Source organism: Malurus melanocephalus, unplaced genomic scaffold (genome assembly GCF_030028575.1).
Source record: "Malurus melanocephalus ecotype Western Australia unplaced genomic scaffold, MMel_1.1 scaffold_13, whole genome shotgun sequence".
NCBI classification, from domain to species: Eukaryota; Metazoa; Chordata; class Aves; order Passeriformes; family Maluridae; genus Malurus; species Malurus melanocephalus.
The window spans coordinates 122,459-149,184 of NW_026623245.1; the positions used below are offsets into that span (position 1 = coordinate 122,459).

Consider the following 26,726-nt stretch of genomic DNA (forward strand, 5'->3'; position numbering starts at 1 on the left):
TGGTGAGGGCTCACACGGGCAGTGGTGAGGGCTCGCACCGGCAGTGGTGAGGGCTCGCACCGGCAGCGGCTGAGGGCTCACACCGGCACTGGTGAAGGCTCACACCGGCACTGGTGAAGGCTCACACCGGCACTGGTGAAGGCTCACACCGGCAGTGGCCGATGGCTCGCACCGGCAATGGTGAGGGCTCACACCGGCACTGGTGAGGGCTCACACCGACAATGGTGAGGGCTCACACGGGCAGTGGCTGAAGCCTCACACCGGCACTGGTGAAGCCCCGCACCGGCAGGTGGCTGCCGTGCTCTGTGACCAGGCTCTTCCCTTTGCCGTGCTCCACCAGTCCCACTGCTCCCTGTGCCTTTAGTTCTCCTCCCACCGCAGWGGAATGGCCGTGGAAGGGACCCCGGTGCAGCTCCGCCCGTGTGCCACGACCCGCGGTGCCGGTGCCCCCGCAGGAGGCTGGAGCTGGGGTCACACAMAGCCCTCACGGCCTCAGCGAGGAGCCACGCTCCGTTTGGCCCTTCCAAAACACCAGCAGGGGAACATCGTGCCCGCACCAGGGATACACATCCATTGCTGCGCCCCAGGAAAACAGGAGGGAAAAGGAAGGAAACCATGAAAGCACAGTGAWCCCTTCCCCTTGGCCATACAGCCGTAAATAGCAACTCCTGTGTGACCGCTGGCACCAGGCAAGAGTTACACYGGTTACTGGAAGAAAACATGACCACAAAACATTGTAAATTACAGTTCCCAGTCACTGTGATCTAATCTGACAAGGCCTGTTTTAGGTTACAAGGTTTTGGTGTGATGAGACATGAAAGCGTGTGCATTGACTTTTGTGACTAAAAATAACACCCATCCCAATTTTTCCACTAATGACTCTGACCGTGTCTCTTCAAGTTAAGGTACAYAGGCATCTTTTTCCTCACAAGAGAATAAGGAGTAAGTTTTGCCAAGCTCTACGACCAGACAAGGTAGGGTTATAATATTATCATAAAGTTTAAAAAAAACCCCACAGGACTGAATCAAGATGAAAAAAGTGTGGTAAGTGTGGTTTATCCACTTTGAAACTCTGCGGTTTACAGTTCACTCTCTCTCATCAGATGGCCTGGAGCAGCAAACAGGTGAGTCTATACTGCTCTGTTTCTTAAAACAGCATTATATTTCCTTTTCTTGTGCAAATTGAGAAAAGTCATATTGATTTACCCTGCACAGTATCAAGCTTTTTAAAGTTGCTGTATCCCAGCATTGGAAAGAATATATTTATTTCCTCTCAGGTGTATTTATAATTAGTAAAGATACCAGTGGAGTGCAACTTTTAACACAGCACTACCGGCTGCTGTTTAAAACACCATGAAAACAAGCCTCTRCAAACAATATAATTCTTCAAGATTGATGACTCTGTTCCAGCTGCAGAGAAGTCTCAATGCCCTCATATGGAAAATTATCCCTGCCTACAAAGCACTGAAGTGTATTTTGAAAGGAGCACACAAATCTAATGAAGGGGGAGACACAGGCAGGTTATGCTGTGCTCTGCATGGAGCCTGTGGCTCATCTCCCACCTCAGCCATGGGGTACTTGAGAGCCAGAATTTGAGGAACAATGTCCTGACACCTCAATTTGATTCTGACTCAAAAGGACAGGAAAAATTAGAGACAATGGGAAGCCAGGGGGTCCAGGGTAGTGAAGGGAAGGAGGAACTTCTTAAACTGAAGCAGTGTTTGAATTCTCTAAAAGGAGAAATTCTGACGTGCCATCAACTGGGGAGCAATATTGCGTACAAAAGGGTTGGTAAATCAGCTGGAGGGAAGCTAAGCCTTTAACYACTTGAAATGTCTTCCCTTCCTCCCATCTTTCCCTATTTTTCCCTAACAGGTGTTTAAGTCATTTGCAATAATTGCTATGGAGAACACCAAAAGACATGGAATGCGCTCCACCTCTCCCAAGCCAAATTAGCCAGGCAGTGCTGGAACATGGGAATAAGAGTCCTGGCAATGCCTTTAAGCCCCCACTAATGCCTGGAGTTGCACCATCCTGCTACCCTGGCTGCCTGGAGGGTCTTGAACTCCACCACTGATAAGAGGTGCAGAAGAGTGGACATACTGGAGCTGGAGAGAAGGTAACTCAAGGCTTTGGGAAAAAATAACTGTATCATGGTATTAATGAGGTATGCTCCCAAAAGGACTCTTGTGGTTCTGTCATTATGAAGAACAGCTTGTACAGAAATAAAGCATAGGAGAAAAATCTTAAGGGTAACAGAGATGTCTGTTCTGCAAGTCATACAACTTTCTCATGACATAGAACAYGTAGATAGGAATTTCAGGGATGCACTGGATGCAAAACAGTAGGGATTTTTTCCACATCCTGATGCAGCTGACAACCACAGGGATGAACCATCCATGAAAACAACCTGCCTTGCTTAAAGAATTTAAAATTGATGACAGAGTCAACAGATTTTCAACTTGTCTGCCTCCATGAAATAAATGAAATGACCGATCCAAGCACCAGGAGCCTAAATGCCAGGCAGCCCACATTATGCTTCCTGGGCAGTGAACTCGGAGAGTGCCTTTAAGCAGGATGCCTTGAAGATAATGTGGTGGGATTCACTACAATTAGTATGCGTGGCCCTGTTTGTTGTTTAGCAACACTTATTGCTATGAAATTACTGTCAAACCATCAAAGAAAAAATAATTTGTTTTTGTTTTGGCTAATAATTATGTTGAAAAGTTATTTTTCACCAGGTACAAAATGGGTGACCTTGCAGTATGGGGAATAAAAGTACAAACAGATTGARCCAGACCCTCTGTTTGGGATGAGGCAGACCCTCTGCTTAGGATGAAGCACATAGAAGCATTTGCACCTACAGCATGTATCTGGCAATGAAGGCATGTGCAGGAGGAAACAAACCAAAACCCACTGTTGAAACACACTAAATGAAGTAACCCAGACTGCAGAAATGCAAGTGACTCTCTTGTGACTCTAAAGTCCCCTTCTTGCTTTGATATAGAAGTTACCCTCACAAAATCACTCTTCCTTTCTTAGGGAATCTAGGATACTAGGCTAGGCTAGGGGGAAAAAAAGAAAAGCAACTGTTACTTGAAAACTCAATTTTTACATTTCCTGGAATTGTTTGGTATTGGTTGCAAAGATACTGCTAAACTGTCATTATCTAAAATTTGTGCCAACATTTTTTCACTGAATAGCCCAGCCTTGAGAGATTTGGAGCATTTTCTGAGCTTGATGAAAATGGGGATAGTGCAGGCACTAAGAACCGCTACAAGCGTAGCCTTTGAGGACTTGATGCTAGCATACACTGAACCACCCCTATTATGTGTGGAAAAAACTAACCTTAACATTTAATAGGAATTGTTCAGGACCTCCCTCTAGGCACAAAATGCTGCCTCCCTACAGGTTAGCTAGTGTTAGTAGTGTTTTTTAGGAAGTCATGAAGGTCACTGCCAGGAAAGCCCTGAGCCATTCACTGCAGGGCTATCTGGGGGCTCAGAATGTGGGTTTAACCCTGCACCCCATGTCTGCACTGGGCCACCATGCCCTACCCCAGCTATCCCTCGGGGCTCTCTGCACACTCTCCATCTCCTGCCTCTGGGCCAGGCTTTTCAACAGCACCAGGGAGATCACAAGCAGTTTTCCACAAGCAAAAATCCACAAATGACTGCTAGAGCTGGGATCATAGAAACAAGACTGTGATTCCATAGTGGGTTCTCTTAATAGGTGGCAGTAGACATGGGCTCCCACTGATGGACAACCTTCAAAAACTTACCACAATGAGTGCAACAACAGACAGTGTGTAGTAGATTGAATCTCTAAGGAGACTCCACGACGACAGTGCAACCACCTGGGGAAACAGGCAAAGAGAGGATGTCAGCCAGGCTCACACCAGCACGACTGCCACAACAGCACTGTGTGCCCAAGTTCAGCCTGTCACCSTGGGAGCTGTGCAGGGACTCAAGGAGGAGAACCAAGACAGGAAACACTTTCTGCAGCTGCTGGGGAACAGCTGGAACAGAGACTGGCATGGCCACATATGAAGTACCTGCGGACTCAGCTGTCCCCCACACTGGGCTGTGTGTCCCCAAAGAGTCTGTGAGGGCTGCTGCATTACAGGAAGGAGCTCAGCTTTACCAGCACRACCACACTGATGGGTATTACTACAGCTCTGCATGCATCTACACAGGTTTTGGGACAAACACTCAAAGAAACACCCCAGCAAAGGGTTACAAACAAAAACCAGGAATTCATATGCGATGGAGAAAAAAAAGGGATTACTGTGCAGTTCATGTCACTTGACACCTTCCAAAGCCACCAAAATGAGGAAGAATTCTCACTGCAGGCTGCATGAGCCTGCAGTTTAGATCTTAGAAGAAAAAATACTAAYTAATGAGTTAGTCTTTAAATTCATTAATAGTATTCAAAAGGGGTGGGTTAAAAGCAGTCATATGGTGGTAACATCTTCAGCATGATTTTATTTTTTGCAGCTCTAGGAAGAATCCTCTCAGTAGAAGCTTCTACTCAAATCTCTATTTCCYATTTCTGGAGCACATTTCAAACACTGTGGGTCACATCCTTCACAGGGGTAAAGCAGAAGGGGGCAAAAAGGGAGATGGTTCATTTACACTGATTTGGACATGAACATACACACAAATTTTCTGGCCATACCCTCTAGTTATGCTTGTGCATGAATTCAGTCACATGAACAGAAACTTCATTTTCAGTACTATTTCAGAATGTTAGCAAAAACAGTTTCCCACTTTTTTTTGTTAACTCCTATAATATCGGAATTTTTGCTAGCAAAACAAATGCTGTAAAAAGATATTGACCATTTTATTTAAACAATCTCTACAGTCTCTTAATAGTTGGCTTTTTTAAATGGATGTAATTTATGCCCAGTGTAAAGTCTCTCTATGCAACCTTGACATATCAGAAACTCCTACCTGAAATAAAAAAGCAGGCCTTTAAAGCCCTTGAGTCAAACCAGATTTATACCAATTGACAATACATTTCAAAGTGCATGGCAATAGATGAATGGAGACACTTTCTGATGGAAATTTCCATATGCAGAAACATGGAGCTGGGGTCATAATTCTATTCAGAGATCCTCAATTAAATCTCACATCCTACAGTCAGTGTGCCCCTTTATTCTGGGCAGTTCTTGCAGGAGAGTTTAGAGAACAATTTGACATTATTCCACTCAGCTGCTTAGAGTCCTCTGCACTTCCCTCAGCATGGGTGCTGGTAAGGATTTTATAGCTGTAAACTTCAGCTCTGCACACAGAAGTCACATTTCCAAAACAAATGACAATCCTTACAGGAACTGGCTCTGTCTTAAAAACTCTGTCCCTGGTCTAAGGGGTGTCACCATGCAGCACAGCACACCTGTGAAAGCAAGATGTCCTGGTTACAAGGTAGTCTTTCTCTTGTTCTTTGAAGTAATCTTTCTCTTGTTCTTTGAGGTAATCTTTCTCTTGTTCTTTGATATTCTACAATAACCTTGAGGGTACAGGATAATACTTTTCCAAGGAATTTTCCTCAGATACCTGAAGCACATTAAGATCCAGATGCTTAAATTCAGCTCTCTAGCAGGGACTTAGTGCACAGAATTGATAGACCAAGATCCTGTGGCAATCACAAGGACTCTTGTGCTGATTCCAGATTGGATTGAAGAGAACATGCTCATGCCTGACACCTGTACAGACTGCTCACATTTCACAGACATCCAAGTGGGTCTCCCTGATGCAGTAGCTGTGGGGCAATTAAATCTCTGACACCTTTTGGGTCCAAGTCATCTAGCTGAAGTTTTTGAACCATTTGATCCATGTGATACAGGGAAGCCATACACACWAGGCAACCAGGCACCGAGGATGAAAGGAGCTCATGAGCACTGAGGGCAATGGCAGCTCTCATTCTGCTGGTCAGAACCATCTCCTGGGATAGAACTACTGAGGTTCTGAAGGCCTAAGTTGGGCCTTGCAGCCACCAAGAACTCTAAATAAATCCCAACACAGTGGAAACCACTTAAGCTACAGATTAGCAAAGCAGAAAAGAAATCAGGGAAGCAATCAATTTGGGTAAAAACATGATCAAATTTGAGTTTTAAATCAGCAATACTGCCATACTGTTACTCAGCAGTGAGTTAGTCCTGTAGGAGCTGAGCATRAAGAGGCAGCTGTAGAACCACTGACTATGTCAGGTGACATTTCCCCTGTTCAAAGTGAGTGCCTGAAATTCAAACCTCAGACAAGTGCCTTGACCACTTAGCGGGGACTGAACTACTTCCCTTGAGCTGAACGGAAGAGCTCTGAAATCAAGGCTTGAATGAGAACATCCCTTGATGAGTCCACACAGGACCCACAGAGCCTGCTCCCCTGCATGCCGCAGCATCACTCCTAGCAGTAAAATTAACCATAATAGATACCTGTCTCCTCACTGGTAAACTTTCACCCTGCAAACCTCTATGTATAACATTTACTACTCAGAATGTTTATTTCCCTTTTTGAAGGACTGGAGAGTAGAAAAATCAGGATTTTCTGGGTTCTAGCTTGAATGCTGAGGTTTGCAACTCCTGAAGCTGTGGTCCCATGCAGCACACACAATCTCTTCCATCTAGGACACATGTGGAGATCAGCCACCAGAGTGAAAGTCCCTTAATGTCAGACACTGCCATCTGCTGCCTGTAGTACTGAAGTCGACTCAGGGAACCCCAGACATCAGTGGCAATATGCCCCATGCCTCATCCAAGAACTTCACCATTTATCCTCTGTAAAACTGACTCATGTCTCTTCGGCTCTTCCAAACTATTTCTCCTCTGAGCAGCATGGGAGCTCTTTTCCCATCCAGGAGACACCCATCACCAGAGGCCATCCAGCTGGCTGTTTTCCAGCTGGCTCTGCCCGCAGCKACAATGGGTCCGACACAAAGCATGTGTGGCAGAGCAGGGCTGCTGCTCCCTTGGCAAGGATGCAGGAGTCCAGAGGTGTGTGCACTCCTGGGTATTCTGGCTGCTCAACTTCCCAGGAAAGCACGCAACCACATCCATGCACTTCAGGGGTCTTCTTCACTCGGAATTGTCTCAGGGGTTTTCCTCATCTCATGGCCTGTTCTTTGCTTGACACCCTTGGGCTGTGATCAACTACAGACACTGCTGGGAAATGCTAGGCTTTGGAAGCAATCTCYCTAATCTTGTTTCTCTGTTACCCTCTGGCACAGAAGGTTTAGATTTTTAGGTATTAAGAGCTAATAACTTAATTTGCTAATGTAGAGAGGCAGGAATGCTTGGACAAGGGTGTCAAAAGATTAACGACAATCCCTGGAGCGATTAGCCTTAAGAGTCTATGGAGGTCAACAGAGATGTGCCAGCAGTGAATCCACYGCTGTCAAAAGGCATCCAGAAGCAGAGAATCTGGGTCAGACCTCATGCTGCCCCTCTTTGATGTGGACAGCAGCGATTAGGGAAGCTCTTACACCACCCTAGCAGATGCTGTGACCTGGCTTTGGAGCGCTCATTTGTGCTGCCTGACAAAGGTGCTGCTCRCTGTGATCCCTTGCAAACCCCTGCCRGCTGGCAGCGCGCTGTGTCAGCCCYTGGGATCAGCTGCAGCCAGACGTGCAGTGGAGCCTCCTTGCACACTGCTCCTGGTTTGCAGRAGCTGCCCTCAGAGCTGAGGAGGGGCTTTCTAAAGCCTGCTGGGGTCTCTTCAGGAGGGGCTCTGCTCCTGACATTACTGCTCAGCAAACCCTCAGCGCAATTTCAAATCAGCCCCATGATAACATAGCAGGATCTCATGCCAAAGCAGGAGAAATGACCAACTGTTGGCCACTGTTACAAGAAGCAGTGAACTCAGGTGGAGGTCAGGGACACATTTTCAGGGAATTAGGCTGGCCATAGTTTGTAGTTAATCCATGTCTTATGCATTTAGAATTACACAAAAATAAAAGAGGTCTATCTCAGGTATCAGCTCTCATCCCTGAAGAGGATGGGAAGATAAAACCAGCAGTGGTTTGAAGAATCACAGAACTATTTAGGTAGGAAAAGCCCTCAAAGTTCATCAAGTCCAACTGTCCCCACAGCATCACCAAGGCAAACACTAGCCCATGTCCTCAAGTGCCACACCTACTGAAAGATGAGCCACAGCAGAGCCCACAGCTGAAGTATCTGAGCCACAGCTCAAGAGAGCAAGGAYAGGAGAAGCTCCAGGACATGCACGCGTTGTGCTGCTCCCCCACCCAGCTGCAGCATGTGCACAGCTCCTGGGTGCTGGGTACACTGCTCCGTACGTACTGTGTGGATCCTGCTCCCTCATCTCTCCAAACACAACACCAGGAGCAACACAATCAGSATTCGTTTAAAGAGAGACTGCTGGGTTCATACTGCCTACAATCCTTGAAAAGCCAAGCATCCCTGGCTACCTTTGGAGAACCTGCCAGGGCCTGATGTTCCAGGCTAGCCCTGACAGAGACCAATCTCTCAGGGCTTCCCTGTTTCCCTTGAAAGGGCACAAGCTCTRCCTTTAAACTTTGCAGCTCATTATTTTAAGAACTCCTTGCTCAGCTCAGGTGTTTCCAAAGACCTGGYCACCTGCCTGCTCATTCTCACTGGTCCTGGTATCAGTGAAGCATCACAGATTAATGTGAGAGTGCAACAGTGCCTTACTTGTATTCATCTTTACATTAAATTGGGCTGTAGATCCATATGTGGCTGTCAGCAAGAAGCCATTGCACAGCCTCTGCACCCTTTCTGGGAGACACACGGTATGGTTCAGAGAGAGGTGGGCTCCTGGTGGCACTTTGACACATCCAYAATTCAGACAGAGAATCAGCCAAGCAGGTACAACGGGATCTCAGAGGTGCCATCTCCCAGCACAGCAGAAGTCCTGATCCCACACCCCCTCCTGGCACACTGAACCACTCTGCCATAGCAGACCCTTTTAGACAGATTCCTGCATGGAAAGCCACTGCTGCCTGTGCAGGGCCCCAGGAAAGCCAGCAGGCAGCCAGCAGCAGCCAGAGGCCCCTGCGCTGGGACTGACAGCACAGCAGGATGTCCTGGACTAAGAGACACTCCCTCTCTACCCCATGGTCATGTCCTAATATCCCAGAACACTATGAATATCCAGCTCATTCTCCAGACCATAATCTTGGCCAAAGAGCCCAGAGTCCCATGATGCAGCATCCGGCTTGCCTGGGGCTTTGACCAATACTAACCACCACTCCTGGCTTCAGCAAAACACCAAATACGAGCACAGGCCAGGCCAAAGAAAAATCCAGACGTTAAAATATTCCAATTACCAGCCCCCTAATTCTACCTTTGGTTTGCCATTCTCTGCAGAGCTTAACTGTCACTCTGGCTTCCAGTTCATACACTGCGCACCAACTCCATCTATTCTCATTACTTCCCCAAGAATATTTGCTTTTTTAAGCCTCTYTTGATATTTTCATCACTGCCGCAGCAATCTGTCTCTGTGACAGTCTCAGAATGGAAACAGTGGACACTCTCCAAACCTCAGGACAAAGYTAAAAAAATTTCCCTGTTCAACTGGTAGTCATAATCATCCATGAGTTATTTGGACCAAAGTGTCTCTTTAGCTCAGATTCCCACAGAGYCAAGGCAGCAGGACCCCAAGGCCTCTGCTGGACCACAAGATCCAAGCAGAATTCAAGGACAGCTGTAGACAGGAAGGCGTGCACAGGGTAAACATCTCCCAGTCTCTTCAGACTGGCCAGTCCTTGTCAGAAGTAAAAAACAGATTTTGTGATTTCCCYTGCTTTTACACTATAAATGATTGGAGAAAAAAATCTACAAATGTTACATTCACAGCATTAATCCATGTATAAATTTTGACAGAGAAAATCTCAAATGGTGATGATGTTTTGTGGCAATTAGGAAGTGGCTTTGGTTTGATGTTGATAGGAATCCATCTGCAACTCTACCGATTGCCTTGGGCAGCATGTCTGAATTAATGGTGCCTCTCTATTTGGAAATTCCATTCACACCTCTCTGCCCCGCCTGCAGTCTCAGCACTTYACAGACAGCCTGAGGTTCCACAGGACTGCAGGAATGTCATTGCCAGCATCCTCCCTCTGCTTTTCCCTGAGGTTCACACACCACAGCCATGCCAGCAGCTCTAGGTACCCAAGTACCACAGCCTGGGCTTCTGGGATTACTTCAATCTGACTTATTAGTCTGTCCCATGTCTGCAGCACAACCCTGTCAGTGAAAGACCAGGCCCAYGGTCACTGTGAAATGCTGCCAGCACCAAACCCCAATGTGCCTTGGGCTGTGAGAGCAGCAAACAGTCCCAACAGCTGGCATTAAGTTCTCCTTAAACTACTTCCCCAGAGTTTTACATGTTTTCCACCAATGGTCACAGACCAATGAAGAAATAGCAATAGCATTCTGACTCTCCCCTTCTAAAACTCCTCCACAGCCCAGGAGAAGAAAATAAGAAAGCTCATGAATACAATAATGAAGCCAAAAGTCAGTAACGACTGCAGTCTGAGTTGTAAGTGAAATTAAGGCCTAAAAGAGTGAGAGGCATGCAAGCTGGCTGTACAGCTGACTGTAAAACAGATTACAGAAGTCTCAGTCCCTTCATTAAACAGTGTTCTACCAGATTATTAAACTCTGCTTAGTTTCCTTGTCAATATGCCTAACACTATTTTTCAGGCATATTTTCCACTGACATAACCACGGCAGCTGATGATGCTGAGGCGCCTCAGCTGGCWCAAGGGTTCCAGACCTGGACAGCAGAGAGCCTTCTGAATTTAGTTTACTTCCTSAGGGAAAAGAATCCCACTGCAACAGAAGGAGGCCGGTCAGATGGTCAGAGTAGTCTTCTTTTGCTGCACTACATTGAGGAATGATGCCTCACCACCAACAAGACCCCCTGACAGAATAAATAACTGGGAGAACAACAGTGGCACAACCGAGCATTTCTGGTCCCCTGCTCCAGCCAGAGCAGCCTGTCTATTTCTGGTGAAAGGTGAAAGAGAGGAACTTGAACTCAACTGAAAAACACAGCAGTTAAACACTAATTAACAAATCAAGGCATGCACATTCAAAATTACAGGGTGATGCTGGTGTGACTTGCAACTCATGGTTATACTCTCACTTAAGCATTTCTCACCCTCCATCCTCCTCTGCCACATTGCAAAAGGCTGTGGGTCAATGCTGGGGGAGGACAGAGGAGGACAGGATGGTGAGGAGAGAGCAGCAGAGCTGCAAAAACAAGATGAATCTGGATGGGGGAATGTCCAAAACTGAACAAACTCTGCTTGTGCTGGCTTGAATGAGAGCTGAATTAAGCAAGGACTGCTTCYGAGAATGCCGTGTCCTTGCCGCCAAGGACGGTGAGAGGGCAGGGGAAGGAGGGGAGAGCTTGTGAAGCACAAACATGAGCATGAGAGAAGACAGGACAGAGTGACCAAGGCCTGSAGGAGACCCCAGGTTAAGGTCAAGCTCCCCATACACAGCTGGCTTGCAAGCATGGAAAAAGCCTGATACAATCCATCACAACGCAGACAACAACCTCCTCCCTGCTATCCAGCACATGTCCCCGTGAATGTGGCTGGACTTCTGTCTGAAGGGCTGCATCTGTTGACATTTTATTCCTCCTCAGAGTTCTCTTACTTCCTCACACCCCCTTTGCCAGAAGGAAGCAAAGCAGACACAGCAGCTAAAAAATCAACATTTTGTTTATGTGCCTTAGCAGTTGCCTACCTGAAAGGAGACATGCTGGTGTCCCAGGTGTATGGACATAGGAGGAAACAGCTGCAGACACACCCAACCTGCACTGCACAGGCAGGTGGGGAAGGAGGACAGCTCCTAACCTATTTCCRTTTAATAAAACCATCCACAGCTTCAAAATTGCATCTACTGGCTGGATGAAATAAGATAAATCTTTCTGTGTGTGTGTGTGCTACACAGAGTATTTCAACAGGCTGCAAGAAAGCAGGAAGAGCTTCTAAGGTTCACTGCCCCAGGCCCATGGGCTGCATTCACCATCCCTGGTGAAAACTTGAGTGCCCTCTCCAAACATGCCTTGGTCAGACACTTCAATACACACCAGAGGTGAAGTTCTGCTTCCAGAGGCCCAGTTTAAGGTACATTTGAGAGATCTGATTTTCAGAATGCGGATGCTAGCTTAAAAAATCCAGCCTTTGGGGGGCGGTTCCTGTTTGGCCATCAAAAACACTGGCAGCCTGCATCTACTGTTGCTTTTTGAATGACTCCAGTCCAAAAGCTCTGGAGAAGATGAAAACAGTGGAAAATATTTTTTCCCTGGCTGCAGAGCAGACTCYTGTACATCAAGAGGTGCATCCCTGGCACGGGTAACATTAGTTAGGAGAAGTCAGGCCAAGGAGACATAGACCAGAGGAGTGGGGTGAGGAGAAGGGCTCAAGACCACTGGAAGAAAGCTGGATACTAAAAAGACGGCTATGTATGACACAGGGAAGAATCTGCTGAAAGCTCTTCTCTCAAACCTCAGGAGATGGAGGRGGAGTGACTAGAAGGAACACCATCACACTGGCAAAAGCAACCACGAAATTTTAGGAGACGTAGTTAAGTCACTTGCTCAGTTCCAGACAAGAACAGCCCTAGGGATGAGGGCAGGGCTCAGGATAGAGGCATTCTGTGTGGTACCCTGTGGAAGGTTGACCAAGAGCTGGGAGAGAACAGAAGAGGGGCTCACATGGCTAAAGGAGCTGCATGCTCCCACGGAGAGCTGRGCTGTGTGGAATCTGACATGGCCACTCAAACCAAGGCCATGAAATCCAGCAGGAGCAGCACCTGGAGCCAGGACTTATGAGCATGCYACAGAATGCTATGCACCACAGGGAAGAGAGGGCCCGTGCCAGCTCTAATTGGCCCCTAAAACATCAAGTTATTATTTTTTATTTAATGTCTCTGTGCTTTGTTTCCCCATCTTTAAAAYATCCCTTCATCTCACAGGGGAAAATTAATTAACTGCTCATCAACTGCTCAGATACAATAGTGATGAGATCGGCAGAAGTTCAAGAGGAAATTAATAATTCTGCCTCTGGAACAGYGCTTGAATAGAGCCTGGTAAATAAGACAGAGGGGCACAGAGTGAACAATAAGAGAAAACAAAATCCTGAATAGCTGCTCATTAAGTGAGTGAAGTCCATTCTGTGTGCAGAGGGAGGCAGGGAGCCCGTGGAGAACCCAGCAAGGGACCCTGTAATTAAAGCCTGGAAAATAATGCACACGCACTGGGGGGGCAAATTAAGGGTGCACAGGGAACCCTAACACTGCTATTTCCTAACTTTTCAGTGTTTGACTTTCAACCCTCACAATGCTCTTTTAATGCCTTTTTTAGGTGTGCAATGTCGTACAGAGGCGTGGGCACACTTCCCTTCTCCTGTTTCAGCAGTGGGATGCTTATTCTGATTTATTCTGAAAAGTATGCACATCCAGCCAGGAAAGGCTGGGAAGAATAAACAATTATGGTTGGTGCTCAAGCAAATGCATACCAGCTTTTTGAGGCTGTGCATTTGTTTCTTTTTCTAAACAAGGTGCACATAAACAAACCCAGTATTTTCTTAAGCCAAAGAATAATACCTCTAACACAGCACACACAAACTAMAATCTGATTTAAAAATAAAATTTATCTGGAAAGAGCTGGTCAGTATTTTACAATTCAACTGCTTACCAGTCAAAAAAACCCAAAACCCAAACCAAAAGAAGGCTTTATGAAAGAGTACTGATAGAAACGCAGCAGAAGACCCTGCTAGTCTGAACTCTGGAATGCCCAGCCTGCCAGCAACACATCTGAAAATCTGAGGGCTCCAACTCCTCACTCACACATCTGAGCCCAAAGAGAAAACCCTGGACTACTGCAAGCAGCTTTGACCAACAACCAGCCCCAAGGCTCACCTGGCAACTCAAAACTGAGATCCAGGTCCCCAGCAGAACAGAAATTTGACCAACAACCAAATATGTGCCAAACCATATGCCACCTATGCTAGTGCCACTAAAGAGATTTTTGATCATAAAAAAACCCTATTCTAACTAAAACCATATTCCTATACTAAAACAAAACAAAAGATTAATCACATCAATAAAAGGGAATGACTTTTTGGAGAAAYGTGGGGAGTGGGAAACAATGAAAAGCATAAATTGAATCAGAGTTTTATGTAAAACAGTGGAATTATTGACACTGAGATTTCTTACTTGCTCACTAAAATCAAAATTTCATGTGGTGACTTCAATCATTCCAGTGGTCACCCGCCCTCTGAAGGTTAAACTGCAGCAAACAGAGGTTATATGACTTGACAAAACCACACACAAATCACCAGCAGAGTCAAGGAAAACAAAGCTGGGGCAAAGCAGTCAAAATCTCAATTCTTAGCTTGAAAAASACTCACAGACCATGTTTAGGATGACTTGAACTCCTAAAAGATAGCACTCCTGGAAGGCTGAAGGCATTTACAAGAGCATTTTGGCTATAAGATCCCCCACCTGTAAAAGGTCTCTTGAGCAGACTGACATTCTCTGCCAAGCCCCAAACTCTAGCAGGCATTTTCCACCAAAAGCTGCGGCTTGTAGCCATTTTTTTAAAGCAGGTTTGAAGTATGCAATCAATGCTGTGGAGAGCAATAATCAGAAGAATTGGCTCCTCTGCCATCAGGCTACACAGCTAATCACCTTCATTTTGCATGAAAAAAATAGCCTGAGCAAGAAGTCCTACTGACAGCAGAAGAACACCTCTGGGGAACATAGCTTCATGTCCTGGGAAGGCTTTGGTCATTAAAAATTTACCTCCATGAACGGGGTTTTCACAGTAAGAGTTACAGCAGAACCACCATGGAGCATCTGCAGCTCCCAGCAGCATGTTCCATGCAAATCAGGACAYGTGGGGGTTTAAAAGGCACTGCTGTGACCTTATCCTGAGGCCTCCTCACAATGCAAATGTTCACCTTCATCCTGTAAAACTTCACTGCTAATGGAAATAGACGTGGATCACAAGGAAAGACCCAACTCTCTGCATGTTTTCTCAGACTGACCGAGGTCCCTTCTCCTGAGTTATTCTTCCAGAGCCCATGGTTGGTAACATGACCCTGCTTCTCGTCTTTACAAATAAGTCTGCACAGGAACGCGTCAAAGAACATTTATGAGATTGTAAAAACACCGGGCATGTTGGCAAGTGCGAAGGTAAATGCAGACTCAGATATTTAATTATACAGTCAATCATGTCTGCAATTYAGACAGCAGCTCAGATCTCACAACTTAATTACTTTAATTTCAGATGAATTGCTTGTGTTGTTGTAAGCGGTTTGACACGCTGGAGAACAGTCACAAGCTACACTAGGAGCAAACAACCAACRTTTATTCCTCTGCCCACCCACACATCTTGGGCAGCTCAAAATGCCTGAGATGACGTTTGCTGCTCTGCTTTTCATTTCAAAAATGAGAGAGGAACAGCAAAGGGCCCTATTAAAGACAACAAAGCCAGAGAAATTCATGGCAAGGTTGTGAACCTGGCATCTGATTTCACAGTACAGCCAGGGCACAGGGTGAAGCAAAAACTGTAAGGAATCATTAAAAGCTCTTACCTGCCCTGCAAAAAGCCCACACACACCAATAATACAGAGAATGTTGAATACAGCTGAGCCCACGATGGTTCCAACGCCCACGTCTCCTTTTGTAATAAAAACACCTGAAAAACAAGTTCAAGAGAAGCTGTGTAAATTGGAAAGAGCAGATTTTTTTTCACATAAAATTGCAAACTTCACACCCCATTAATGAATCCAWAGACAGGTACTAGTCCTGTCACTTTTTTCTCATATTTAATAGGGCAACGAGCAGAGACTTGCTTTCTGAGGAAACCTGGATGGATTGTGTGATGGAAACCAAGTACCTTAGACGCATCTACGTTACCAACCTCCTGGTCCTATGACCCAACATTATGGCAATACACACCATAAAATACTGCAAGCCTGTGGGAACAGCTGGTTGGACACAAATCTGCAGGAAATTGTCTCCCACGAAACACTCCCTGACCAGTACTCTGCTGCTTCCCATATCCCCATCCCAACAGGCTTCAGCAGGGATGAAGCTTCAGTAGAAGCTGGAGATGATTTAGAGCTGTCTGGCCACAGATACTTACAAGCTGAGTGAWGCTTCTCAGGATGAGTTATGGGGCTACGTTACAAGTTTTTTTTCAGAGCTCTTCTGTCAAATTTGGTTAAAATTGGCCAATGAGGTTAACAGTGAGGGAGATGAACTGACAGACACATGCATCATCATGCTGCACAAAACCCTTTCCTTAGGAAGGCAGCCTAAAAATAACACTCCATCTCCTGCTAGCTGTCAGCCTGCTYAAGTTCACCACTTGCTTTTAAAGTTCCAACAGCATTTATCTGGCCAGTGCAGTTTATGTATTTTTTCCAACTTTATCCTTTACTCAGAAACACAGGARCACTCACCTGCCAATTGACACACAATACCTGATGGGTTACACCACAGCAGGAAAATGATCTGATGACCATCAGGGCTTCTCTAAGTCACCTGAAGGAATCTGGCTGTATTTTGACTCTGCTACTGCCCTACCCTTAACCAAAAGACAACCTCAACTTGGTCTAATTTAAGTTTCCACCTGTTAAGGCTCTGTTTGTGTAATCATACCTCTCTCCAGAACACACAGCTTTGTGTGAATTAACTTATGCTCTGCATCTGGCAACTGTGACTGAAAGAGAAGCGTCTCCTAGAGAAAGAATCTGAGCTGAGAACTAATTCTGCTTGGTGATGGAGAGCACTCTGTACCCTCCCTGCTGCTGCCCTGATGATCCCCTCCCAATGAAGACGTGGGTGAGTCAAACTGCAAGAACACTTGGCCCTTGTGCTTAGGTACAGCATCAYCGTAACACTGCCTGCAGTCCCCTCCTGTCACGTCTGTGGGGGCACCACAAGAGTTTCCCAGTTTTGCACACTTAGGGACTGCTGAATCCCTTGATCACACTTCCCCTAAGCAGAGAGTTGCTTTGGTAGTGTGATGCTCCAACCAACTTGTTGCTGTGAGAAAGCATTTCAARCGCTCCTGTCCTCCCCACTCTGGCTTTTCCAGGGAAAAATGGGTGTTGGAAGCCTAACCACGGGGGAGGTGATGGCAGAGAACCTGCTGCTGAGGACATGAACAGTGTGCCAGGGTACCAACCAGGGAGGCTGRAGGAAGTCCCTTCCCACTGTGCCCTGGAGCTGATGTGGCAGATGGGGTAGGGAAGTGGACAGGAGAGGATAAGGCTGTAGATGCAGCCTGGCTAACRGGCAGTTACAGTGAAGTGCCCACTGATCATAGTTTGGTGGGGTCACATCCAATCCCTGCTGGGAGATAATGGCACGCTCAGAGTCACTTCATCTGGCGAGGACTCCCCACAGTCAGTCCSCTGTGTGTCCAGGAGGGATTTTAAAAAACTTTGCAGGCACACAGCAATCCTGTTTCATCTCTGAAAACAGCCAGGCAAAYGTGCAGGTTTTGGGAAGCAGCAGCAGCAGGCTACTTACCTATGACAGATGTGAACAGCTCAGGAGCAGAGCTTCCTGCTGCCATGAAAGTTGCCCCAGCCACATCTTCGCTAAGATGCAAGCGCTGCAGAGAAACAAAGAGTCACTGATTACCACACTGAGCAGCTGAAGTAATTCCACTCCCAACGTTAAACTGCCTTCCAAGAGCAGATACCTATAAAGTTTTGTGTTAACAAATATTAAGTAGAGGGGAAAAGTCACCACGGGCATTGGCTGCTTCAGTCAGCATCACCTGGCAGAGGGCAGGTTATGCCAGGGACACCTTAGAGAGGAGGGAAAGGTCAGCACTCCAGACAACAAGAAGGCACCTTTGTCACTCACAGCTGTGTCCTCYGTGACCCCAGCAGCACACACCTTATCTCTTCCACTTTAGCCCATAAAGGGGGTTCAGCCTTGRTTCACCCCCAGCCACCTTCCCTGGTACGACTTAAGCCTTGGCCATTTACTCTCTCCTTAGCCCCTTTCTCCTGGACGACATCATTACGTCCTATACCTGCCCCTCAGCAGTACCCACGGACTGTTTAAAAAATGGGGGCTTCCGCAAGGAAAAGGACCCACTGTTCTGTGAAAACTTCATCAGCATATGCTGCTTCCAAAGATTTACTTGGCTAATTACACCCTCTATGTTGCCTGCACTCCCACTGCTCCATCTGCACCAGTTACTACTCAGCAGATGCTACAAGGCTGCTGAGAACCATACGGCCACCACCCCTCAGCTGCTACTATACCAAGGCAGCAGCTGCCACTGTGGGAGAACAGGAAAGGCAGCCAGGAACACAGGGAAGAACCCCAGGCTGGTGTTCCCCGGCAGAGCTGGCTTTTGAGGCAGCACCCCCAGCTTGGCAGGACACAGGAAACCTCCCTCAGCCCCCGTTCCCCCACAGCACTGCAGGGTCCTCTGCTACTTCATCCTCACCGAAGTGCCTTTGCCAGAAACAAGAGTGCAGATGTCTTCACACCAGCCTTTTCTGAAGATTCCACAATGGATATTCCTGGCCCCTAAAGGAGGRTAACCCTATCCACACACGTAGATAACAACCAACCTTTGTACATAAGTTATGGAGACAAGGGGAAAGGACAGGATGTGCTCTCACCAGGAATGCCTTTGAAGCAGAAGACCACAGCATTGCTGGAGTGCTATAAAAGCTTGTGGAGCCAGATTAAATACAGCTTTATGGAAAATTATTTTTAACAGGAATATTTTATGGAAAATTATTTTTATCATGAAAGAAGTTCACAGGATCAGAAGTAGATCCCCAAAGGCCAGGTTCTTGTGCAGGATGCTCCATGAAACTATGGAGACATCCATCCTACAACAGCTGCTGGAACTCACAGTCTTTTGAAAGCAAAGACACCAGTYAAGGAAACCAGCAGCGCTGATGGTTTAATTCAAAGCTACAGTACGTGCCCTTGAGGACAATTGCTAGAGAATTCACTGAAATGCATCATATTTTAAGCTGATATAACAGAGCAGAAAACAGCACCCTGTGTAGGAGGCAAAAATGTATTTGCAGACAAATGTTTGCCCCTGACATCATGTAAATGCTCTGTAACACCAGGAATGGAGCAGCCAGGCAAGTGCAWGCAGAAAGTGACTTTGAAGACAAATTAAAATCAGGGTATTTTTGTAAATACATCTGAACTAATATGGAATGTGAATGTCTACCATAGCGAGTGTTCTGGAGCAAATTCTCATGTCAACACACACGTTTGGGTGCACAAATGGCTTGTCGATTCCATTCAACAATTGCTTCCCAGGCTAGGTGAAGCTAAGCCAGAAAAAGGACATTTGTTTTAGAACTAGAGCAYTTCAACTGTGTGTAGATGTAGAATAACTACTGGCTGATCTTCAAGGCCAAACAAGGCTTCAGGTAGGAGGCCTGAATTCTTGCTGCATAAAATACATGAAAAAAATTTGAATGCCTCCAAACATCACTTGTGGGGTGAGAAAAGACCTTTTTGGGAGAGAATCAAGCAGAAGCAATGGAACAGTTAAAGTCTGATCCATTTATATGATCCACTTTGACAATCCCTTTCTCCTGGACAGTAAATTCTCAATGCAAGTACTCCAGATCTGGTGTCCAATTGCTAAGCCTTCTCTTTTACACACAATTGAATAAAAATTGTTATCATCATCTTATTGATGGTGCTGGATAACAGAATGGCTCAGAACCACTAAGGCATCTGAGGAATTGTTATGTACTATTGAGAAGACARCAAATAACTAAAAAGCAAAGACCTGGGCAAGTGAAAACTCCATTCTAGGGCCCAGGGGCTTGCAATATGCTGCAGTAAATAACACAGGGAAGGTGTTTGCTTTTTAGACATCAGATGTCTGYACAAAATACCTGAGAATCTGTCACAAGAAAAAAAGGCACCATAAGGCTGGCACCTGTTTAACCAGGTTCTGGGGCAGGTGGAAACACACAGATCCTACATRTKCAGAGAGTTAATGACCATAAAAGAYGGACTTCTGCAGCCTGTGAGCCCCTTGCTTGTGACTATGAAGTTTATCACCAGTAAAGTTAGAAACTGKTACCATCATGCACAGTGTTCCCTACCGTCATTTGTAGACACAAAGATCAACATTTCTACTGAGCAGTGCAGGAAACAGAGGTGCAGGGAAGCGATGGAGTTTGTCCCTAGCCACTCAAGCTTTTTTCCTTGATGATGCAAARAAGGGCCACACAGCAGGGTGCTGAACTGCAAATACCAGGTTAGTTTGGAGACAACTTCCATCAGAGCTGTCAGCACAAATAACTTGTCTTGCCATCCTTCACACCTCTCCCAGGGCCAGGGACAGCCCACGCCCGGACGGGCGACACTCGTTCCCAGGCATAGGGCAGGCATGTTCTACAAAGACCTCTCACTGCCAAACCAAACCATATTTTCCACACAAAAACATTTCACTGCCTGGCACTGACACCAGATAAGGCTCACAGTAACTTTGGGCACATGGTCTGTGTTCGCTCTGTAGCTGTCTGAGCTGATTTAGGCTAAAATGTACTCCTTGTCTTCTAAAATTTAAGCATCCCAATCTTACCAAAGAGAAACAGAGTCCCTTGCAATTGCTGGAAGCGTTCACATGCTTCTTTACAGCTGACCTAGCTGTCCCTGCTGCTTTACAACTTACACCCACACGGTACAAGGCATGACAGTCATGACTTCGAGGGCAAGGTACAAGATCYGCGATTTCTACTGGGGTATGTCACCAGAGGTTTTAATTTGTGTCAGCTACGGCTAGGGCSTGGTGTTTCTGCAGAGACATCCACAAAGACACACAAACAAGAAGCAACAGCAACCACCAGAGTGGGAACGCTCGGAACACCTGCAAGAGCACGTACTGCGAGGGAGAACGTGGAGCTGAGTCAACGCACACGTTGTGTTGAGCAACAAGACAAGCAGTACGAGGAACGCTGCAGGACAATGGCAAATACACCATCAAGATGCTCTGAGGCTCCCCAGAGTTCTGCAAAAGCAGCACACGAGGAAGGAACACCTTCTAAGACTTACTTCACAGATTTTTTCCAGCGAAGGGACGAAGAAGTCATCGCAGACGATTGCCAATGCATAAAACATATAAACAGCCTGCAATGGAAAAGAGAAAAGGTTGAGTCTGGATACTGTCAAACAGATCTGAACAGCAGCAGCCCAACTCATCACAGGTTTGATTTGGTACAGACTTTTCAAGCAAATAAAATGCTCTTGCAAGAAKAATTCTTAGAGCTGTCTGGGATTTAATCAAAAGATCGTGAAGTATTTATCCAAAAGTTCTTACAAACCATCAAAAGCTGCCAACATTTTATGTTCACTGTAAAGACAGCTTTTCTTTTTTTAAAATTCTCTGGACATTGTTAAGCCACACTGAAGTATTTTTGCTTTCCATTTTTTCCCCATTGTGCAGTGCAAGGCTTTTTTATCATTCTGTTCTGTGAAAATCTAAACCCTGGAGGAGTCATTTTTGAAATCCAGTGTTTTGAAAAAAGGGAACTTGTTTTCTGCGACAGAAGTGCCCAGCCATGTCACCTGGGTTCCAGTGGTAAATCTTGCTGAACTTCACATAGAAACAAATGAAATGAAGGGGCAATACAAGACTTGAAAGGACACCGAACCAATCAGCTCTTTGATTTCACACAAGAAGCATTTAATCCATGTTTCTGTGCTATTAAACAGAATGTGCTTGGGCCTGGTCTCTGCCCTGAGAGGCAAAGGGCACAGTGTGGCTCATACCCATGCAGCAAAGCCCTGGAGGGTAACCTGACCCATACTGCCTACAGGGAAGGAGCTCAAACCCTACCTCAACACACATACTGCCACTGGATAGGAAAATGCCCATTTGCACAGGGGAAAACCAAGGGAAAAGCAYGCCAGGTACCAGCAGAGCACACCCCCACAACCCTCTGAGCCAGGCTGAACCTCCACAGCCAGGCTAAGTCCAGCCCTCAGCCCACTCAGGTTTTCAGGTATGGACACATCCAAGGCCACACAGGCTGCTCCTGCACCTGCCCACACAAACAGACCTGAGAGAAARGAACAGAGCTGGGAATATGGAGAGGCAGAGGAGCAAGGGCAGCACACACTGTGGGGTGCAGAGCAGCCCTGCAGAGCCCAGCAAAGCCTTAAAGCCAATGGAGCAGCTGGGAAGGGGGAGAGAAGCAGGACTGCACTCTCAGGGGATCCACTGGCCAGGCAGCACCCAGCTCTGCAGTGCTCCCAGCACCACATCCCACGGGAGCAGGGAACAACCTGCCCACATGGGCTGCAGAGCTCTGCCACACAGCCAGGCTGCCCTGTCATTCTGGATCTCATTCCCAGCAAGCTCCTGTCAAAGCACATACACACATCTCAGAGCTGCCTAAATTCTGGGCATGCAGACAGAGGTTGGTCTCAGGCACCAGCAGCTGAGCACAAACCAGCCCTGTCCAAGCACAGGGGACTTGCTGGGACATTCAAAGACAGCTCCACCTTTTTTGTGACACCTGCCAAGAACCACCACGGTTACTTCTACAAGCAGCGCAGCTGAGTAACTACAGCTGAGAGAAGTGGCCAGTGTTTGTAGAAAAACAGTGTCTTAATCCTTAATCACAGTTACAAGACCATCACCAACAGATCCTCCAGCTTTGCTTATAGTTCAAGTCCTGCAGAAGCTGAGGTGATGGGAGACCAGMGTATTTTTTCTGGAGAGAAAGCAGCAATAAAAGTGGCCTCCAGGTTTTTTGTTCTTGCTCTGATTTTCCAGGAACAGATTTAAATCCCCCAACCCCATCAAAAACAGAGATTCTAATTTGCCAGAATTACAGCTTTGCCACAAAAGCCAGTAATTATGTCTCAGCCATGAGAACTTTTCAAGCACAAAAATAATTCATGCATATTTTTTTAGGATTAGAGATGGGAATTTCATCATAACAAACGATTTTGACACAATCTCGAGGAATACACACTAGAATATCGCTTGGACAGTTTCTGTACTTCTTTGTCACTCCTCATAAACATGAGTAAGTGCAGCTTAGGATTTYTGAAAATCTTACACTGCAAAATAGCTCTGAGAACCACAAGCATAGGCAAAATTCCAGGTCTCCAGCTCTGTGGGGTGTAGCAAAGAACCTGATTCTTGCAAAAGGAGCACCAGCTGCTGACACAATACCAACTGGATGAACAGAGATGAAGGAAGCAAATGGCTCACAGGCATCGTGCATCACAGGAACAAGGATCAGAAACGGCCCCGGAGAGTTATATGGCCAGATTCCATTGAAATACAACTGATACTGGGTGCCCAGCTTCAGCCTGGATTTTTGATCTGCTAATCATATTAATCTGCAGTGGGTCATGCCCTCTGCATGCTGTCCTGCCTAAACATACAGTAATGCCTTTTAAGAAAGCTAACCTGTCCATGATCATCATCATCCCTGTAAAGCGAGTGTGTCCTTTCAGTCTGACATGATCCACACTCACGGAGCACAGGGCTCCACGTGGCTGCTGGGCTTCCTGCACCTCCTGGAGGCAGGCAAGGAAATGGGGGCCAAGGGGAGACAGGCACCCACAGCAGCCCAAGCAGCTCACCCCAGCTGCCCCCACACGTGGCACACACGCGCTGCGCTGTCTTTAGGTGGCCTCAGGTGATGCCAAGCTCCATGGCACAGCCAGAGGGACACCAGGGGCTAGAGACTCACCAGTTTTTCAGTTTAGGAAATTCCTTCTATGAATTTTTATGCATACATTCAAATGATCTCAGGGGATGGTTTGAGTTGCTTCCACTGCACACAAGACTGCCAAAGCATCTCCATATCCCGGTACCCTTGGGCAGGTATTTAAGTGGAATCTCATGGTGTCATTTTCTTTAGAGGGCACATCAACAACCTTCAAGGGCAACAAGGGGATTTTCTTTTGTCCACCCATGCTTTGTCATTAGTAGGATCAGGTACAAATAGAAAGGTAAAAAAAGGGACTAAAATGAGTAAGGAACAGAAAAACAAATGCAGAGGAACTGCCACCCCAGGTTCTTGCTCATACCCCTGGAGGAGTGGGGACTGGCACCCTGCTGCAGCAGCAGCAGCTGGAAGCACAGAGCCAAAACTGCTGCATTCCCCAGGATGAGCACTAACACTGGGCTGAGAGCACTGACCAGGCTGAACCTGCACTGATACCTATGCTCCAGCATTTACTTTAATGACCTCATTGCTGTCATAAATCTGGTTTTGGCTGTGAGTCTTCCCTAATTTTGCTCAAACGCAATTAAGGATAAATTGTAAAGTGTCAGAATGTAAGGAGCATCTGGCCAAACGCCAGCCTTGCTCACCCTAAACACTGGGTGCTACCCACAGTCAGTGAACACATGAGGATAGTAACTGTTACTTCCTTGGAAGATCTTAGTGGTTTTTTGGTGGGGCATTTCTTGTTTGTTTGCTTTTTAAAGCAATGTTTAGAGTTTGGGCCAGCAGGAATACAACCAAAACATTTAATTACATGTCATACCAGACTCAAAATGGAGCCCAAAGACCAGTGGGGGCTACTTTATGCAAGMGGGAGGAAGGCAGCAGCATTAGGACAGGCCAGGCTGAGACACTCAGCAGCTGACAAAGTGGTATCATCTTCCATCTAAGTTATGCTGAGATTCCACCAAGGAGTCCCATGGATTTTTCCTTCAGCACTCACACCCCTGTCCTCACAGGCACCATGAGAGCAGCAGGTCTGGAAAGGAGCAGGGAAGCATGGACTGAAGCCTGTTCCACCCGTGATTGCCACTTGGAATAAAGGAAGTGGTTGGGGGCCATGGAAAATGGCCTGTGCAATGGCAATGGCCTGTGAAAGACATACACACCAAGTAAGGCTCAGCCCCAGCATCACTGGATTGTGCTCAGCTSCAAGTGATGATATGGGAGTCTTTGGCCAGGCAAAACACCTAAAAGACACTCACTCCTCCTCCCCAAAAGGGCATTAAAAAAGTATAAAAATGCAATGGCCCTTTATAAAAAGATTATAAATGCCAGATTAAGTACCACATTAGGACTCATTTTAAAATGATGATTCTAACARACGAGCATCAGAGAATCAATCTCTGCATCAAAGGCGATTAAGCATCTTACTCAAAACACCTGTTCCACTGCACAGGACAGAAATGGTAATTTTTCTTGTTTGTCCAGCAGTCCTTTGAGCTTCTCAGGGCAGTCCTCATACTCAAACTTGCTTTACTGAGCTAAAGAAGCTTTTCACAAGAGAGCTGCTGTAGAAGTAACAATCCCCACAACCCTGCTTTTCCCTGCTGGTAAAGGCTGAGGTGACTGTCCCTGCTGCCCCACATATCCCCTGCCCCAGGGGAAGCAGAACTAGCAAGGGGCTACCCCTGGAACCGCATCAACCAAGCTCAGGGCTTTCCTCAGCCCGGACTGCATTACAAACCCACCTAAAATGTTGGAGAGAAATTAAAAAGCCCAAGCCAAAGCAGGAAGCCACAGAGCCCAGGTTTAATCAGGCCTGTGTACACGACGTGCCCARCAGTGCTCACACAGCAGCAGCACGGATGGCCAGGACACCAGAAAAATCATCCCCTTAACGAGATGGCTCCRTGCTGCAGAAATGAGATGTGTCTGGGTACTGACCCGACGCAGAAATAGATAAAGACAGGATAYATCCAGGGCGACCTACATTTCCTGAGCGCCTCGCAGGAGGGAGGCAGGTGCCTGTTARAGCACCCCGTTCCCATGGCTACAGGAAGCAGCGGCAAGGCAGGAGCAGGAGGGATGGCTGAGCACAGACACTGCTCCTCCACCCTGCTCGGTGGGGAGGGACCAGCCCTGCCCAGGGACAGGCTTGACTCCAGCCATGCACGGGGTCCTCACGCTGCCAGCCCAACATATCCTGACACCGCACCCCAGATTTGCTGGAGCAAGCTGGGAAAAGGGGAAGCAACACTGYGCTGTCAAAACACCAGGATAAGACAGAAAACCAATACCCCCCATTCTCAGCTGTGAGCAAAAACCATGGGAATTTCTCAGCAAATCCATTTCCCCATTGTCTCAGGAGGTTAACAGGTGCCAGTGCCCATGAGTGTGGCAGGGCTGAAAGTCCATATTGGGACATCARCTGGAACAAACTGAAAACCACAAAAAGGCCAAGAGAGAACAACTACACGGCTTTCCAGTACCCAAAGGGACTGCAAGAGAGCTGGAGAGGGACTTAGACAWGGGYCTGGAGTGACARGACAAGGGGGAATGGCCTCAYRCTGAYAGAGGGCAGGGTAGATGGGAYATTAGGAAGAAATTATTCCCGGTGAGGGTGGGGACCATAGGTTGCCCAGAGAAGTTRTGGCTGCCCCATTCCTAGRAGTGTCCAAGACCAGGCTGGATGGGGCTTGGAGCAATCTGGGATAGTGGAAGGTGTCCCTGCCCATGGCAGGGGAGTTGGAACTGGATAATGCCTAAGGTTCCTTCCAATCCAGTCCAGGCTATGATCCTACTAACAACAATGTTAATATTGCAAAAAGAAGCCCTTGGGTGCTGGGGAGCTCCCATGCTGCAGGGACATCACCAGACTTTTAAAATCCAGACCCTGACCCCTCCAAACTGAACATCCCAAACCAGTGACTTAGCGGGGAGTTCCTGTCTGTAGCAGCACAGCCTCTCCTCAGAGGGGACATGGAAATAATGAATGGCAGTGAAGCAGTCAGCTG

At 46.8% G+C, this 26,726-nt stretch overlaps 1 protein-coding gene across 2 annotated transcripts in view; it reads right to left on the bottom strand.

Moving 5' to 3' along the window:
- Window positions 1–26,726, bottom strand: part of SLC24A3 (solute carrier family 24 member 3) — an 89,444-nt gene that overhangs the window by 22,693 nt on the left and 40,025 nt on the right. For both annotated transcript variants that reach the window (XM_057381645.1, XM_057381637.1), the window contains exons 3-6: window positions 21,074–21,148; window positions 17,540–17,624; window positions 15,592–15,695; window positions 3,782–3,856 (exon numbers count right to left, since the gene is read on the bottom strand). In XM_057381645.1, coding sequence (XP_057237628.1) covers window positions 3,782–3,856; window positions 15,592–15,695; window positions 17,540–17,624; window positions 21,074–21,139 — 330 coding nt within the window. In that variant the 5' untranslated portion in view covers window positions 21,140–21,148. The remainder of the gene's footprint in view (window positions 1–3,781; window positions 3,857–15,591; window positions 15,696–17,539; window positions 17,625–21,073; window positions 21,149–26,726) is intronic.